At 44.9% G+C, this 17,854-nt stretch overlaps 1 protein-coding gene across 4 annotated transcripts in view; it reads right to left on the bottom strand.

Annotated features, from left to right (window-relative positions):
* Nucleotides 1-17,854, bottom strand: part of FUT8 (fucosyltransferase 8) — a 326,750-nt gene that overhangs the window by 147,039 nt on the left and 161,857 nt on the right. For all 4 annotated transcript variants that reach the window (XM_082242939.1, XM_082242938.1, XM_082242941.1 and 1 more), the window contains one exon: nt 15,553-15,865. In XM_082242939.1, the coding sequence (XP_082099065.1) occupies nt 15,553-15,755 (203 nt within the window). In that variant the 5' untranslated portion in view covers nt 15,756-15,865. The remainder of the gene's footprint in view (nt 1-15,552; nt 15,866-17,854) is intronic.

Raw genomic sequence — 17,854 nt, 5'->3', positions numbered from 1 at the left:
ACCACTGACAGGGCTTCCATCTTCAACTTGTTTTCCTTCTGGGTAAGCAGGCTCCGGCCGGAAAAATTCCCAAGCCGCAATGATGTCACTCCCGGCATTCCATCCACTGAGAGCGCACATTTACGATATATTTACTGTACCTACAGGTAAACCTTATTATAGGCTTACCTGTAGGTATAAACAAGCGAACTTCACTACTGCTTTAAAAACCCTGCAATAAAATACAGTTGATCTTTCAGAAACGCACTCAATGTCTAACGTTCCTGTGGACTGACAACTAATGCCTTTTTTCAGATCTGAACCCCACATATTGTGTCAACTCTGCCCTGTTGGCTTTTGTTAAACCACTTAATCACCACTCCTTATCTCGAACAACATGGGGGAGAATTTTGTAGTAGTCCATGTCAAGAACTGGAAAGAGATAACATGCAAAGTATGCACAACAAACCGAATAGCTCTACATTTCTGTCACAAGCAACACGTATTTTCGAGCAGATATACAAAATACTTTTAATTGTATATGTAACAGACCAAACTACATTTATAGAGGTTACATACACTAAAGCTGGCCATACACTGAGCAGGTGGTACTCCCAGCAATACAACAGTGCAGCAGGGGGATTCATTCATCCACACAGTTAATCATTTATACAGAAATCTGTTGGATTTCAGACTGGCTGAAGGAAAAAATGTAATATGTGGCCAGATTTTGTCTGCATGCATCACCCCTTTAGCCCTTAGAATGCATGAGGCCCCTTTCACACTTGTGCGACCTAAAAGTCGCGCAATTTTTTTACGATTTTGACTGGACTTTAACCACTTACCGCAAAGTAACGTATATTTACGTCGGCAAACTTTGCGGTGTTATACCGGGGTGATGCCTCTAGCTAAAGGCATCACCCCAGTACCATTGTTTAGAGCCGGCGGTCGGCTTTCCGGCGGTAGCAACCGATGCGGCTCGGGAGCCGCTCGATTGTTACCCCGGCGAGCGGGAAGGGACGTCCCCCACCGCCTTCCGTGGCTTTGCCCGGGTCTCCCGTCCCACCGGGAGATCCGAGCACCCAGCCGGCACGTCTGCCGGCTGGATGGAGTCCCGATCAAAGCAGGAAGCGTCTTCGGTCGGGTCTCTGATGACGTAACCCAGAGTCCATGACGTCACATCCGGGTTACTCTGCTGCTAAAGGCGGCAGATTCAAAAAAACGAGTGTATTCAAAAATGCCGTTTTCAGCGTTTTGAATACATGGAGGTGTAGTGGAGGGGTCTAGGGTCCTTTAGACCCTCGATTCCTCCATAAAGAGTACCTGTCACTGCATGTTGCTGTCACAAGGGATGTTTACATTGCTTGTGACAGCAATAAAAGTGATTAGATTTTTTTTTTTAAAAACCTGTGATAAAGTAAAAAAAAAAAAAAAATAGGAAAAATTTTAGTCGCCGTTAGCTTGCGCATGAAAAAAAAAAAAACGTATATGGAAGTCGAGCCGCGAATGAAATCACTGTTCAAACCACACATGTGAGGTATCGCCGCGATCGCCAGAGCGTGAGCAATAATTTAAAAAAAGAGCTACACTCCAACTCTAAACTGGTAACCGTTAAAAATTTTTAAAGCGTCGCCTATTGAGATTTCTATTGACCGTAGTTTATCGCCATTCCACGGGTGTGCGCAATTTTAAACCATAACATGTTGGGTATCTATTTACTCGGCGTGACCTCATCTTTCACAATTTACAAAAAAAATGGGCTAACTTTACTCTCTTTTTTTATAAATGCAGTGAAATGTGATTTTTCTAAATTTTTCCCCCAAAAAATGGCGTTTTAAAGACCGCTGCGCAAATGCCGCCACTTTATTCTCCAGAGTCTTTGCTAAAATATAAATATATATATCATGTTTGGGGGTTCCAAGCAGTTTTCTAGGAAAAAATACAGATTTTAACTTGTAAACAAAAAGTGTCCGAAATAGACCTGGGGCTTAAGTGCTTAAGCAATGCCTATGTTCTTGGACCTCAAAACGCATTAAAATCGTCCCAAAGTAGTGCAGGGATTACTTTGAAGTCCTTTTGACTTGAAGTCATACAGATATGAACGGTACTCATTGGAAATCATGGCGCCTTATATGTATAAATATGTGCAGCAAAAGTGGCAACACAACAGCCAGATTATTAATGGCGAGTTCATGGAAATGGCAGAATCAATCCGGTATTTCGAGAAAATTAACACATTTTTTCTAGAGAGCTTCTGTACAAAAGTTACAGGATTTTTTTCTTTTTTTTAACAAAAATATGCAATTTTTTTGGGGAGGTTTAATTACATACATAGTAGTTGAGGTTGAATAAAGACAATAGTCCATCCAGTTCAACCTGTGTAGGTGTGTGTGGCCGTAATCATCTCTCATACCCCTTAATGTTCTGATCCTTGAGAGTCTTTTGAAAGTAGCCATACTCCCCGCAGAAACTACCTCTTGTGGTAGAGAATTCCACAATCTTGTAGCCCTAACAGTAAAGAACCCCCTGCGTTGCCTGAGGTTAAAACGCTTCTCCTCTAATTGCATTGTATGTCCTTGCGTCCTCATGCAATCCTTGCGACTGAATAGCTTTTTTTCTATGCTGAGATCACCATTGAGGTATTTGTAATTTGCTATCATGTCCCCTCTCAGGCGTCTCTTCTCCAGGGAGAATAAATTAAGCGATTGTAGACGCTCTTCATAATTAAGGTCCTCCAATCCCCTAATTAGTTTAGTTGCCCTTCTTTGGACTCTTTCCAGCTCCAACACATCCCTCCTGAGGACTGGCGACCAGAACTGGACAGACTACTACAGATGTGGTCAGACCAGAGTTTTATAAAGTGGTAGGATTATAGTTTTATCTGTGGAATATATCCCTTTCTTTATGCATGCTAATATTTTGCCGGCTTTGACAGCTGCCGCTTGACATTGCATGCTATTGCCTAGTCTATCCTCTACCAAGACTCCCAGATCCTTCTCCATTTTTGATTCCCCCAAAGGTTCCCCCCCCTAAAGTCTATTTTGCTTTTATGTTTTTAGTCCCCAAGTGCAAACCCTTACACTTCTCCACATTAAACCTCATTTGCCATGTCGTAGCACACTCCGTTATTTTGTCCAGGTCATTCTGTAGGATATCTGCTTCATGCTGTGCAGTTATTGCCCTGGCCAATTTTGTCTCATCTGCAAAAACTGATATTGAACTACTGATCCCGTCCTCAATGCTGTTTATGAATAAATTGAACAAGGTTGGTCTGAGGATTAATAAAATGTTAAAAGATTTTAAAGTGCAATTAACATACTTTCAAAAGGTATCACACTGAATGGAAAAAAAAAAAAAAATGGTATATGCAAAAAAGGTAGAGTCTAGTATTATAACATATATAGCGTGTACTGTAAACAATGACTCGACAGGTCAGGTCAGGTCCTTCTAGTCGATAAAAAGATTCAAGAATCAGCGAAAGGGAAATGAAAGGGAAATGAGTAACCAAGTCCCGCAGCTCCTGAACATTGGGCAAGATTATACACTGGCACAAAGTAAACAGAGCAGGGTGTGGCTCTTTAAATACGTTTAAATGACATCACTAGCTACTATCTCCAAGCAGGTCCTTGAGTGCAGATCCGCTCACCAGCTGTCATTCCCTCACTTCGATCCACTGCTTCACACACCCCAACCTCTCCAGTGACGCTGCATTCCCAACCACCCGACATTATACTTACGTGTCAGTGATTTTATGCTTCGTCATTAAAACTTTCCCCAAGACCTGCACCCATTGGTTTTCTCTATGCAAAAGGCAGAACCTGGAAACAACCAATTTTGTAAAAAGAAGCCCCAATTGTTTCTTGTAAACTCAGTGCTGCAAGCCGGCACATTCCTTGCTTTTTTTCCCAAACAAGTGGCCCAGACATCCATCCTGCGCAATTGTAGGGAAATCGTTTAGTTGGAAAATGTCAAACCATATATGAAAAGATCACATGCACACCAACTAAGGTCACAAAAATGAGGGGTTGAGTCTTTTTTGGCAAAAATATTTGCCAGAATCTAAAGTATGCCTGCTCTGACACCTTGACTGGAATATAAATTATAGACTTAAGTAACCTTTCATGTTCTTACAGCGAAAAATTTTCTAGCATTGAGTTCATCCCTACATTTCCAGAAGACACGTGGGCTCACATTCCACTTTGATAGCTAGCTTCAAACAGACTTGTTTGGACTTTGGTGCGTTCACCCACCAAAGACTGGTATTATGCACCTACAGTATGCCTAAACCCTTCTGGACCGGAAGATTTCCCCCCTTAATGACCAGGCCATTTCTTGCAATATCTATTACTTTCTAATGGACAATTGCGAAGTCATGCGCCGCTGTACTAAAATAAAATTGATGTCCCTTTTTCCCACAAATAGAGCTTTCTTTTGGTGGTATTTGATCACCTGTGTATTTTTTATTTTTTGCTCTATAAACAAAAATAGAGCGACAATTCTGTAAAAAAACAAATTTTTCACATTCTGCTATATAACATTCTCAAAAAAAAATCAGATCGGACCCCTGACACTTTTGGGGGGAACAGTGACATTATTACAGTAACAGTGCATATTTTTTAGCACTGATTGTTACTGTAATAATGACGCTGGTAGGGAAGGGGTTAACACTGTGGGTGATCAAGGGGTTAAATGTGTACCTAGGGGCGTGTTTCTAACTGCATGGGGACGGGGCCTTATGGAATGACCATAGAGACCTGTGATCCTATATAGAAGGATCACAGGCACTCTTGTGATCATTCCAGAGCGAAGAATGGTCAGCTGTGTTTACAACATCTGACCGTTGTTCTCTCTCAGCGGGGAACGATCACAGGTGTCAGGTGGCAATTGGAGCCGCCTGCCCCGTGCATTGGAGTCCCCACTGCCGAGTGGCGGCGGGGGTGTGCCGGCGGCAGCACACGATCGCCCCCTAGCTGCAGGCCTAAGTTCGAGCAGGAGGTGCTGCCCGCCACAGTAAATCGGCGGCAGGCGGTCTGGAACTAGTTAAAGTGCATAGGCACGGATAGGAAAACGCTAAAGCCAGCCACAGACGGATTGAATCTCGACTGGTTCAGCTGAAACCAGCCAGGATTAGAATTATGTAAGGGCAGGATGAATGTACCAAAAATGATTGATTGTTCAACTTGGGTACAACCAGACTGCTGGATTTTACATGCAATTATTGCTAGCGGCTGTTATAGCCACTATTAATAATTCCTGTATTCTCCCATCTTGGACAGCTTCAGCCGCCAGGAGAACACAATGGCTTTGGGTGAAGGATTCCTCCATCAACACTGACTGTGGTTGAAGGAAAGAAATGGCAACCTAACTATATATTTATTTTTTAATGGTAATTCGAATGTGGCTTTTCCTTATTCAAGAAGAGTGGGAATAAATAGTAGAGTAATTTCCATATTTAAGAACAAATCTTCCATATGTACACTGATGGGTGAAAACATTTTTTAACTCCCTGCTGGCAATATACTTCAAAGTTCAGGAGGAAAAAAAAAAAAAAAAAAAAAAAAAGGTACAAGGTCACCATTCTGCTGCTATAATTTCAGCCAGTCTGCCTCTATCTTCTAATTCTGCTCACACATAAATACAATAATCGCTAACTACTGAATCTTAAAACAAAAATTTTACATATCAATAAACAAATTCACCATTATTGTAAAAAAAACCTATACCTTCTATCTTAAAACTCCCCGATTTCTATATGGGCAGCACAGTGGCTAAGTGGTTAGCACTTCCACCTGGCAGCAATAGGGTTGTCAGTTCAAACCCCAACCACGGTACTACCTGCATGGAGTTTGCATGTTCTCCCTGCTTAGGGTTCCTCTGGGTACTCCAGCTTCCTCCCTGCTTAGGGTTCCTCTGGGTACTCCAGCTTCCTCCCTGCGTAGGTTTCCTCTGGGTACTCCAGCTTCATCCCTGCATGGGTTTCCTCTGGGTACTCCAGCTTCCTCCCTGCGTAGGTTTCCTCTGGGTACTCCAGCTTCCTCCCTGCGTAGGTTTCCTCTGGGTACTCCAGCTTCCTCCCTGCTTAGGTTTCCTCTGTGTACTCCAGCTTACTCCCTGCTTAGGGTTCCTCTGGGTACTCCAGCTTCCTCCCTGCTTAGGGTTCCTCTGGGTACTCCAGCTTCCTCCCTGCTTAGGGTTCCTCTGGGTACTCCAGCTTCCTCCCTGCTTAGGGTTCCTCTGGGTACTCCAGCTTCCTCCCTGCTTAGAGTTCCTCTGGGTACTCCAGCTTCCTCCCTGCTTAGGGTTCCTCTGGGTACTCCAGCTTCCTCCCTGCTTAGGGTTCCTCTGGGTACTCCAGCTTCCTCCCTGCTTAGGGTTCCTCTGGGTACTCCAGCTTCCTCCCTGCTTAGGGTTCCTCTGGGTACTCCAGCTTCCTCCCTGCGTAGGGTTCCTCTGGGTACTCCAGCTTTCTCCCTGCGTAGGGTTCCTCTGGGTACTCCAGCTTCCTCCCTGCGTAGGGTTCCTCTGGGTACTCCAGCTTCCTCCCTGCGTAGGGTTCCTCTGGGTACTCCAGCTTCCTCCCACACTTCAAAGACATGCTGGTAGGTTAATTGGCTCTGGCTTAAATTGGCTCTAGTAAATGTATGAATTTGAGTTTGGAGCCCTAGATTGTAACTTCCTTGTGGGCAGGAACTGATGTGAAATGTATAATATATATATATATATATGTATATGTAAAGTGCTGCGTAAATCAACAGTACTACAAAAGTGCATGAAAAAATATATCCACAACCTTGTACTGTATAATTCCCAAATATTGGAAATAATTATTCCTTACCATGCAAAACAGAAAGATGATACCAAAATGATGATGAAGTACCTGCCAATTTATAGTAAGTATACACCTACATTTTGGATTTAACATAGAAAATAGCACTAGACTTGCAGATATCGTCATTGGTCTACCACCTCTGGACAGAGCTAGCTATTCGCACCACATCTATTCCTCAACCCACCATATGTTATTTTATATATTCTTCACTTTCCTTCTATTACTTTCTGGGCTGGACAGTGGGCTTGTCCTCATGATGCTATCATATCGTTACACCCACAATTTATATCTATATATTTTTTTCTCCAGTTAACTTTGCTCGTTAAATCTTTTATAAAGGCTAACTAAATGTTAGGATGACAGTGTTTAGCAGCCTTAATGGATTTATGACTATTCAGGCTTTAATAAGCAATTAGTCAAAGAAAAATGAAGTGATCATTTCCTTTCTAAATTATTTTGTTTTATTAAATCACAAACAAATTTTCATAAATGTCAATGAGAAGTCACTGTAACTGTACTGTTTGCCCTCATGGAATTAAGTGCTGCGCAAACTGTTGACGCTACATAAATCCTGTATAATAAAAATAATATTTGTACAAAAAAAAACAGCCATGTCTCTATTTTGTGGGTACAGTTGAAACTGCCTCTTATCCAAATTCAGTCAAGTTGGTTGAAATGAATTAGCTGGAAGCCTGTAAAAATCGTGTAATAAAAAGAAACCCCTAGATTACGGTTACTGCGATCAATTTAAATTGTGCTCAGTAGAAAGGAGAAAACAAAAAAATCAAAACTCATTACAAACTCGTTGAGTGCAAATTAGGTAGCATAGCAACATATTCAGCACACAGGGAAGCCTAATCCTGAGTAAGCATTCTACTTTCATTGGCATTAAACCCACTAGGGATGAGTGACACAGATTAGAATAGCAAACAAGAAATTTGTTGATAAAAATTTGTGATTTGTTGTTTTTGCGTTTATCCTCTAGAAAGCGTTTTACATATAGCTAACGAATATCATGGTAGCCATATGGTAAACAATTTGAAATTAATTTATTTCTGTAAGTCTATGGGGAAAATCAGTCATGTACAGTATCTACATTCATTTAATAAGTATTTTAACCACTTGCCGCCCGCCCACCGGTGGAGTGGTGCGGCTCTCGTTCTGGGACGACGTCATATGATGGCGCCCCAGAATGGCCTCTCTCGCGCACCCGCGTGGTGCTCATGGCCGCGCCGTGTTGCTAGGACATGGCGCAACTCCGATCTTGGTAAAGAGCCAATGACGTGAGCCAATTGTCATTCAAACTGTGACAGTGCTGAAAGCTGAAAATTGGCCTGGGCAGGAAGGGGGTGAAAGGGTCCTCTATTGAAGTGGTTAAAAGTACTGCAAAAAATCAAAACATTTTAACAGAAGTTTAGTGGCTGAATCTGCGCTAGATTACCAATTTTTTTTTACATTATTAAAACTAACAATTGACATGCTGCCGGTGTTGCAGATTTTTAAATAAAGACTCATCCTACAATCCCTGTGATCTATTGCTTACTAAGAGCACAAAAGGGTATAAACCCTTTGTATCTGGTACAGATTTAGCCATTAAACTTCTGTTACAAACGTTTCGATTTTTTGCAGTACTTTTTTTAGTTTTAATAATGTAAAAAAAATGGGATTTTTGACTTACCGTAAAATCCATTTCTCTGAGGTTTATTGACGGACACAGCTGCTGATCTTCTTAACCATTGGGTTATACTGCCACCAACAGGATTAGGATACTAGGCAGAAAAAAAGTCTGGCTATGCCTATGGGCAGTCCCAGGGGGTATACTCCCTTTCTCTGCTACAGGTACTCAGTTTTGTAACAAGCAGTATCAGAAGAATTACAACTACTCAGAGGGGTGGGTGCTGTGTCCATCAATGAACATCAGAGAAATGGATTTTACGGTAAGTCATGAATCACATTTTCTCTTTCGTTCATTGAAGGACACAGCTCCTGATCTTCTTAACCATTGGGATGTTCCAAAGCAGTGTTAAACAAGTGAACGACAGGATAACGTCACAAGTTCCGACACCCTACACACAGAGGTAATAGCCACTAAAAAGGCCACTTTTTGGGACAGCGGAAGCAGGGGAATCTCTTGAATATTTTCAAAGGGAGGCTTCTGTAGAGCTGAAAGCACCAAATTAAGATCCCAAGGCGGCAACGGAGCCCGCACTGGAGGAACCAAATGTCAGACACCCTAAAGAAAGGTACGTACCAGGGAGTGTGTGGCCAAAGGTCGTTGGAAGAACGCCAAAGCAGACACCTGGCCCTTGATGGCACTCAAGGCCAATTTCTGATCAACCCCCCCTGTTGACGCAAGGTCAAGATCCGAGCAACCGAGAGGGAGTGAGGAAGAACCCCAGGAGACTCACACCACGCAATGTACGTCTTCCACGTACGATGGTAGATGTTTCTAGAGGAAGATTTCCTAGCTTTCAACAGTGTAGGAATCACCGACTCAGATAAACCTCTACCCTTCAGCACCTGGCGTTCAACAGAAAGCCAAAGGCTGTAAAGCAGGATGGAAGATCGGTCCATGGGACAGCAGATCCTACCTGAGAGGAAGCTGCCAAGGAACATCAGCGACTAGCTGCCCCCAGATCGGAGTACCAAGCCAGCAAGGCCAGTCCGGAGCCACTAAGATGACCGGAATCCCTTCTGCCTCAATCCGGCGTAGAATTCTTGGCAGAAGCTTGAGAGGAGGGAAGGTGTAAATCAGACGATACTAAACCCACGGGACTACCAGCGCATCTGTGGCATCGGTCAGCAGATCCCTTGACCTAGCCACAAACCTCTGCGCCTTTCTGTTGAGCCGAGACACCAACAGATCCACCTCAGGGGTGCTCCACCACAGACACAGGTGATGAAACCGCTCGGGATTAAGGGACCACTCCCTGTGGTCCAACGCCTGCCGACTGAGGTAATCCGCTTGCCATTTTTCCACCCTTGGAATGTGTACAGTGGAGGGGGCTGGAACTAATCGTTCTGCTCACCTTAGAATGTCGGCTGCCTCCAGAGGCGCCAGGACACTTTTTGTGCCCCCTTGGTGATTGACATAAGTCACGGCCGTGGCACTGTCTGATTTAATGCACACTGGACAACCCTGAAGATGATCCGTCCAATGATCCAGACACCGTCTGATCGCTCGGAGTTCCAAGACATTGATCGGAAGTCTGGACTCTTCCAGCTTACAGATCCCCCTGAGCAGAATGTTTGCCAAGAACGCCTCCCCAGCCGGACAGGCTGGCATCCGTGGTGACCACTGTCCAATACAAGGGAAGGAAGGAATTTCCCAGCCGAAGCACAGGAGAACGAAGCCACCATATCGGGGACGCCTTCGTGCCCCGACTTCGATTGTCCAGAGCCTGTATGGTCTTATCCCATTTGGTCAGAATCTAACTTTGCAGGGACCTCATATGAAACTGTGCAAACGGAACCGTCTCAAAAGGTATACACCATCAGGCCCAGCAACTGCATGCAAGTCCGGAGGGATGACCATCTGTTGGACAGCAGAAGATGAATTGCAGCCTGCAATTTCTGGAGTTTGTCCAGAGGAAGGAGCACTCTGGCTAAGGCCAAGTCCAGAGTCAAGACCCAGATATTCCAGCTTTGTGGACAGGACCAGGGCAGACTTCTGAAAATCCAGAATCCAGCTGAACTACCGACGAGTTTTTATTGTGATCTCCAGGTTTTCTAACAGAGCAGAAGTAGACTCCGCTCGCAGAAGGAGATCCTCCAAGTAGCCCTGTACCGCGAAACCCCGTTGGCGTAGCAAAGCTAGCACCGGGGCTAACACTTTTTTGAAGACCCAAGAAGCAGAGGGGAGACCAAAAGGGTAATGCCACAAACCGATAATGCTCCTCTCCCAAGGCAAAGCGGAAGAAGCACTTATGACTGGCACATATTGGAATGTGAAGGTAAGCATCCTTGATGTTGATAGAGGCGAGGAAATCCCCCTGACACAGGGATGTCACCACCGTGTGAATGGACTCCATTCGGAACTTCTGCACCCACACAAAGCAGTTCAGTGCTTCCTGGGATCTTTAAACCGGTTTGAGTAAAAACGTTGAAAAAGTTCCGAAATCGGAAACCAGGACAATCACCCCTTGATGGAATAGGTCTTGTACCGCCCCAAGCAGATCATGTAAGCCGCCTGGGACAGACACAATTTGGAAGGAAAGAACCTTGCCAGGGGACAAGAGCAAAACTCGCTCTTGTAGCTGGACTGAATGACTTTGTGGACCCACTTGTCTTGCACCAGGGAAGTCCACGGGTCCGGAAACCAGTAAATAGACGTCCCCCCACCACCAATATAGGTGAGGGCGCACCCCGCTCTCGAATTGCAAGACCAGGTTCATTTGGATCCTCCAGAGGAGGCCCTGAAATGCTTAGAGCCCTTGCCTGTCGACCCTGAGGGACGAAAAAAAAAAAAAAAAAGTATGAGCCGAAAAGGAAGGCCCACGTCTATGAGGAGGTTCCTTGCCCTCTGTAGCCTGCGAAAGAAAGGTACTCTTACCCCCCTGTGAGACCTTTAATGATGTCATCCAGGGTAGCTCCAAAGAGGCGATTTCCTTGAAAGGGAAGATCAGTCAAGGCCTTTTTAGAAGTCTGGTCCACAGACTAGCATTTCAGCCAAAAGACACGCCGAAAGACCACTGCCGAAACAGAGAGCTGAGCCACTAGGGGAGCCGCATTTAAAGAGGCATCACAGATAACCTGCAGCCCCTGGACCAGCTGGTCCGCCAGCTCAGCAAAGGCAGGGGGGAGCTGTTCTCCCTCCAGGTCACAGCATAAAAGCTTAGCCCACTCTTAAGAGTTTGCGACACCAGGGCAATGGTGAATATTGGCCTCAGTGCCGAACCAGCCAAAGTATACATATTGCGGGCCACAGCCTCTGCCTTCCTGTCAGCCGGATCCTTAAAGGCCACTGACTATTCAATCAGAATCATGGTTGCCTTGTTCAATCTGGAAACTGGAGGGTCCACCACCGGTGGAACAGTCCACTTCTTAAGAATGGACTCCTCATAGGGGACGGTTTGGTCGTTCCCATTCTTTAGCGACAATTCTGTCAAAATAGGCAGGGAAAGGAAACACCTTTGCGAGTGCCAAAGGGGACCTGTGCCTCAGTCGCAGCTGCATCCTCCATCTTCAAGGTCTCACGCACAGATACAATCAGTGCTTTCACTGCTTCTGTCAGCGGTTGCGGACGTGGAGGAATCATCCTCACTATCAGAGGATACCAGGCGTGTGGTTGCAGACCCAGCAGGGTGACCCACATCCGCAGTGGCCGAATCAGATTCAGGATCGGATGAAACAGATGAGGCAGGGGAAGGCGGGGAGCGCTTTTGCTAGCCTATCGTACAAAGACCATCTCCACCCGGGACACAAAGGACTCCAGGACCGCCATCAGTGCATCAATGGATGGTTGGGACGCGGAGGGCCCCGCAGCATCAGAGGGCATCAGGTGGAGAGATGTGTTCCAAAGACTCCATGAGTTACCAGGGGGACCCCACCAAAAGTGTAAAACACTGCAAGGGACAACCTTCACCACGCCGGCAGGACCACCCGGTCGCCAGGGACAAGCACCAAGCGATCCTTAGCAGAGAGGGAAAGAACCCCACCAGACCCAACACCCCGCAGAAACCAGGTACCTGCAGCCACCAGGATAATCTGTACTCCACGCACGGCAATCAGGAAGTGAAGGGATGCAGGAGCCAGGACCAGGGGGATGAGGAGGGGCCCCTACTGCCAAAATAGACACACCCACAGGGTTCCATTGGCAAGGCCACCGCTATTTTCAATGGCAAACCACTGCAAAATGGCCACGGACTACACAAACATGGCCGCCGTGTATAGAAACACACAGGCTACAACAAAATGGTGGCACCAAGAGTCTTACAGGGACCCAGGAGGGAATCCAGGCCTCAAAGACAGACCCAGGCAGGACGAGAGGCGTTTAACTCGAAGGCCAGATCCCACCAGTGGGGCTATGTCATGGCCGGCCTAGCGCGGAGCTGAGGTCTGTGTGCTCTCACTGGCCAGACTGGGGTAACGAATGGATCTAGATTATCCAGCCTATCGCCCAGTCCGGCAGTTGATTGTAGATCTCACAGGAAAAAAAATCCAGGAGGAAAAAAAAAAAAATTGCCAGGACCAAAGATCTCAGCAAGGAACTAGGTCCTTACTCCTGACTAGGCAGAAAAAAAAAAAACTGAGTGCCTATAGCAGAGAGAGAGGGATTATACCCCCTGGGACTGCCCATAGGCGTAGCCAGACTTTTTTTCTGCCTAATTTTCTTACTCCTGTAGGGGGCAGTATAACCCAATGGTTGAGGAGATCAGGAGATGTGTCCGACAATGAACGAAGAGAAATATGGGTTTATAAGATTTTCAAATCAAATCAGTTTGAGATTTTCAAATCATTGCATTCTGTATGTAGATTTCAAACACATTCCAACTTTTGGGGTTGCACAAGAATTCAAATGAAATAGACCTGTATAACAGTAACTAGACAACTAAACATAACACTAACCCACATGAATAGGGTGTCAGGGTGGAGTGGTAATATAACCCAGACATGACTTATTCAAGGATGAAACTGTATCCAGAGCAAAATGTGACTCTTGTGTGTGCAAGTCAAAGCTGATTGTTACTATTAAGTGCCTCAAGGTATTTCAATTTGTCTCTCAAACCCCACACATTTCACAGGATCAAATTTACCCTAATATAAGCTTGAAAATTGTGAGTGATCTTGTGGAATGCACTATTTTGTAAAAGGCAGAAAGAATTACCGTAATCAGTATACAATGAATGCCACTACCATAAAGATACCAGAGTGATATACTGCACTAGCAAACGGTTTTTTACCTTTTAATAATGCCAAACATGGGAAATATCTTTATCATCATCAACTTGGCTGCCTTTCATCATAAGAAGCTTATTGCACTGTAACACAGGTGCCTGTTTAAAATTGCCATAGTAAGGAGTAGACCATAACATTTTAAAAGCATGAAAAGTTGAGGGGTCATCAGAAGATGTGCCCATTGTTGGTTCCTAAGGGGTCTTTCCTTGTGGTCCAGCCAGTGCAAGCCCATATTGTTTCTTAAAGCCCAATTACCAGGCACAGTAATTTTTTTACTTTTTGCCTTTGTGGGAGTATACCTCCTGATGCACAAGATTCCCTGTTCCTCTTTTCACTGCAAATGGTTCTTTATGATTTTGGCTATATGCATGGTGCCATTGTCTTACTATATAATGAAGTTAGGACTGTTCAGAAGCCTCCTTGCTGGTGATGATAGATAAAAATCTGACAGCAGATTTCAGCGGCGATGCTGCCATTTTTGATCAGATCGCATCTTTAAAAAAGTAACCGCAAATATTCAGGGACCCTTCACCATGAACTGCTATTGCCTTCAGGCATTCATCTATGTACAATTCCCCAACCATTAAGTGTTTGTTCCCCCCCCCCCCCTTGCCAAAAAAGATCCTGTTTCTTTAAAGCATGTTGTACAGCACAGTGCTTGTGCTGTGTAATTTGGCACCCCATATCACCTGAAAAACTTGGCTGATCCTGCCAGTTTCTACCCTCCCCTCTGTACACAGTATATCATGGCTGCTGAGCCCTGTACGTGCGCCTCTGTTATCCTCCTCTCTGCTCCTCTTTCCCCTCCCTCCCTGCCTGTTTGCTCCAGTGTTAGTTCCTGCCCCCTCCCCTCTTGTTGCATTTAAAACTTTTTTTGTCCTATATAATCCTCCGTGTAGCCAGATTACTAATGCTCCTGTCTCTGTGTTTTATAAAAATAAATACCAGCTTTACCGTATTTCGGAGCGGCTCCTGGCAATCACACGACCAGCCGGTTCTCCCTTCTCCTCGTCAGCAAGGGAATCTCGGCCCCGCCCCCTGCATCAGTCAGACGGTAAAAGGAGAGAGCTGACCAGTCACGTGATCGCTGGAAGCCGCTCTGAAATACAGTAAAGGCTGCATTTTTTTTATAAAACACAGCGACAGGAACATTAGTAATCAGGCTACATAGAGGATTATGTAGAGTTGTATAAGTGGGTTAACAACCACTTTAGGTAGACAAGCTTTCAGAAGTTATTTTAGATACAGACTCTCTGCACCCCTACTCCTCGTGTTTTCATAGCGTTCGTAGTGTTTGTGGCGCATTTGCAGTGCATTTTAGCCCCTATGCAAATTACGTAAGCTCACAGCATTTCTTAACTGCTGCATTCAGTTTCCATGGCTGACCACTCAGTTGCCAATCTTTGACCTTGCTAGTCTGTGTGTGTGCTTCTACAGAAGAGCTTGTACAGCACCATGTGGAAATCGCTTTCTGTTGCAAAAGTTTTGCCTGGAAGAGACCTTGTGCCTTAAATGAGAATTACCAGGTTAAACCAAACTACTGCAACTTCAGCTATTTAGTATAGCTATATAGCAATTACATGTACTCATTTTGGGTGAAATTAATTATTAAAGGAGAAATCCTAGGGGTAGTTTTTTTAAAGAGATTTCTCACCAAAATAAAGCATGGAGGAGACATAGATGTATAGGCTTTAAATATAAAAAATTAATTAAATAGCGTTTTTGGATTGTGGTGTTTAGATGCAGTGAAGATCCACTTTAATTAAAAATCTTAAGTTAAAATTTGATACAAGTACAAAAAATTACCAAACCTAAACAACTTTAAAACAGAGCTCTGGACGTCTTACCTAAGGGATTCTGCCATTCTCCTTAAGTCTTCATTTTGCTGTTTTAATCGTTCAAGTTTAGCCAGTATTTTAGACAGTTCTCTACTGGAGTGGTCAGGGCTATCATTGTCTCGTACCAAATGCCCTCCAATGTAAAATAACAATGTGCCCCAGGCACAAAGAATGAGCATTATCCAACGCCAGGAGCCGGTCCATGACCGCATCTTCAGGTTCCAGCCACAGTCTGTTGTCTCAGGAAAAAAACATGGTAGTTTGGTCTCTCCTTCGCAGATCACCACATACTTCAAAGAAAAGCGGTTACCCCTCAATATGTCTAAAGGAAACAGTAAAAGAAGAAAAAGTTTAGCCTTTTTATAGTATGGGAATTTGAGTTCTGCAAGTAAGGTTTTTTGGACTTAAAGGTATTTCTACACAGCAAATCAGAAGTTAAAAGGCAAAGTTTTTGCGAAGAGTTCTTTATGAAATTTTGCACATAACCAATGATATTCTTATATTCACTAGAATATTATGCATTCACAATAAAATAAAAAACAAACAATCAAAACGGCAGACATTCCGCCCGTGTGTATGCCCGCCAGTCCGGCAGAAGCCAGCCGTTTGGCCATCTTCTGTTGGACGAGCATGCTGGAAAACCAGCAGTCGACCGACTCCTGATTAGCACTCTAAGCCAATTGGAGGGGGGAGGGGAAACGACACAACCTTGGATCCTTCTTTTTCCGTTCAACCCACCAGGTTTTAAAGAGTAAAAGGATTATTTTCTAGTCTTCCATTATACATTAGGGATATGGCACATTGCAGAACATTGAGGGAATATCTATACCAAATGATGCCCTCTTGGTGGAGGTGGACGTTGAGCCGCTTTATAGTTCCATCCCACATCAACAGGGAATAACGGTAGACAAACACTTTTTGTCCCAGATGAAAGAAAATCGTCGGGGGTTACATGAGTTCCTGCTGATGGGTTTGGAACATATTCTCACACACAATGTTTTTTCATTTGATGGCTCTCACTTCCTCCAGGTGCAGGGCATAGCGATGGGAACATGTTGTGCGACCATATTATAATCTGGTTCCATTTCATAGAGGACGTGTTCATGATTTGGAACGGCTCTAGAGAGAGTCTTTTCTCTTTTACCTATAGGATTTAAAGTAAGTGGCTCAAACATTTGGAGGTTCTGCATACCTGTAGGTTAGTGTTACGGGCCCTACTCCCCCCCCCCCCTCCTTCTTTTCGTCTTTCCTGCAGCCTCAGTACTTTGCCATCTTCCCCAGCATGGGATTCTTTCCTCCCCCCTGGCTGCTCACTTCATTGCCTGCCCCCCCCCCCCCACTGTGCTGTCCTTCTCCCCTCCCCAGCCAGAAAATCTGCTTCTCCGCCTTCATGCTGCCTGTGGACAAAGAACACACTCCTTGTGTGGGCTTGAGTAGAGAAGGGCGGAGCTGGTTGCCGAGGCAACCCGACGCCAGATGGGAGTTGCATGGCCACCTGCTGGAGCGCAGCTCCTAAGATTTTTAGCAGAGTGAGAGTCCCTCCTGTGTTGTTCATCTCTGCTGCTTGTAAGACTGTGTGTTCCCTGAGCTGTGGCCGAACAACACAGACTCCCCTATTGGTTCCTGCGGGCCTCTTCAAACCTGCCTGCCAACCTGGATTGTGGAGTTACCCTGTCCCTTCCTGCAACCTGAAGTGTGGATTTACCCGGTCCCTGCCTGCTGGTGAGTGGATTAACCCTGGGCCTACCAGAACTTTGCCTGGACTTCGTCACCTCATTGTTTGCCCGGACCTGTGTGGCCCAATCCCTCACTGGCCAGGACTTTGCCCATTCTATCAGGAGCCCCCTGTTATCGGGAACTCTGTCCTAATCACGTTGGGTCTGACCCTGGGCATCTTTGTTTTGGCCCCTTTCTTTGTGAGCCTACCCGCTACCGTTTAATAAAAGGCTTTGTTGGCACTCCTGCTCTCCATGTGCGTTCTGTCCAACTTACACTTCCGTTACAGTTAGTTACCTTAATTTACCCTATACTATTTTTCTTGGATAGGCGAGGACCTCACACTGGGGACCTCCATGAGTTTCAGAGGATGGCCCTGTCCTGAATGGTGCTTGGGTCCTTTGGAGTTCACCAATACTTGCGAAGTGCTGATGATTTATTGCAACCTTTAAACTCCAAAAAAATTCCCAAAGCCTCATATCTTTTGAACTTATTTGGATGGTATGCACAGCTCAGATTAACACCTTATCAAATTTACTTTCTAGTAAATTATGCAATGCACTTGTTAAGCACTCACGACACAGGAGATTGCCAA

Source organism: Pelophylax lessonae, assembly GCF_965119305.1.
Source record: "Pelophylax lessonae genome assembly, chromosome: 13".
Lineage (NCBI taxonomy): Eukaryota > Metazoa > Chordata > Amphibia > Anura > Ranidae > Pelophylax > Pelophylax lessonae.
This window is presented reverse-complemented; position numbering and strand designations above follow the sequence as displayed.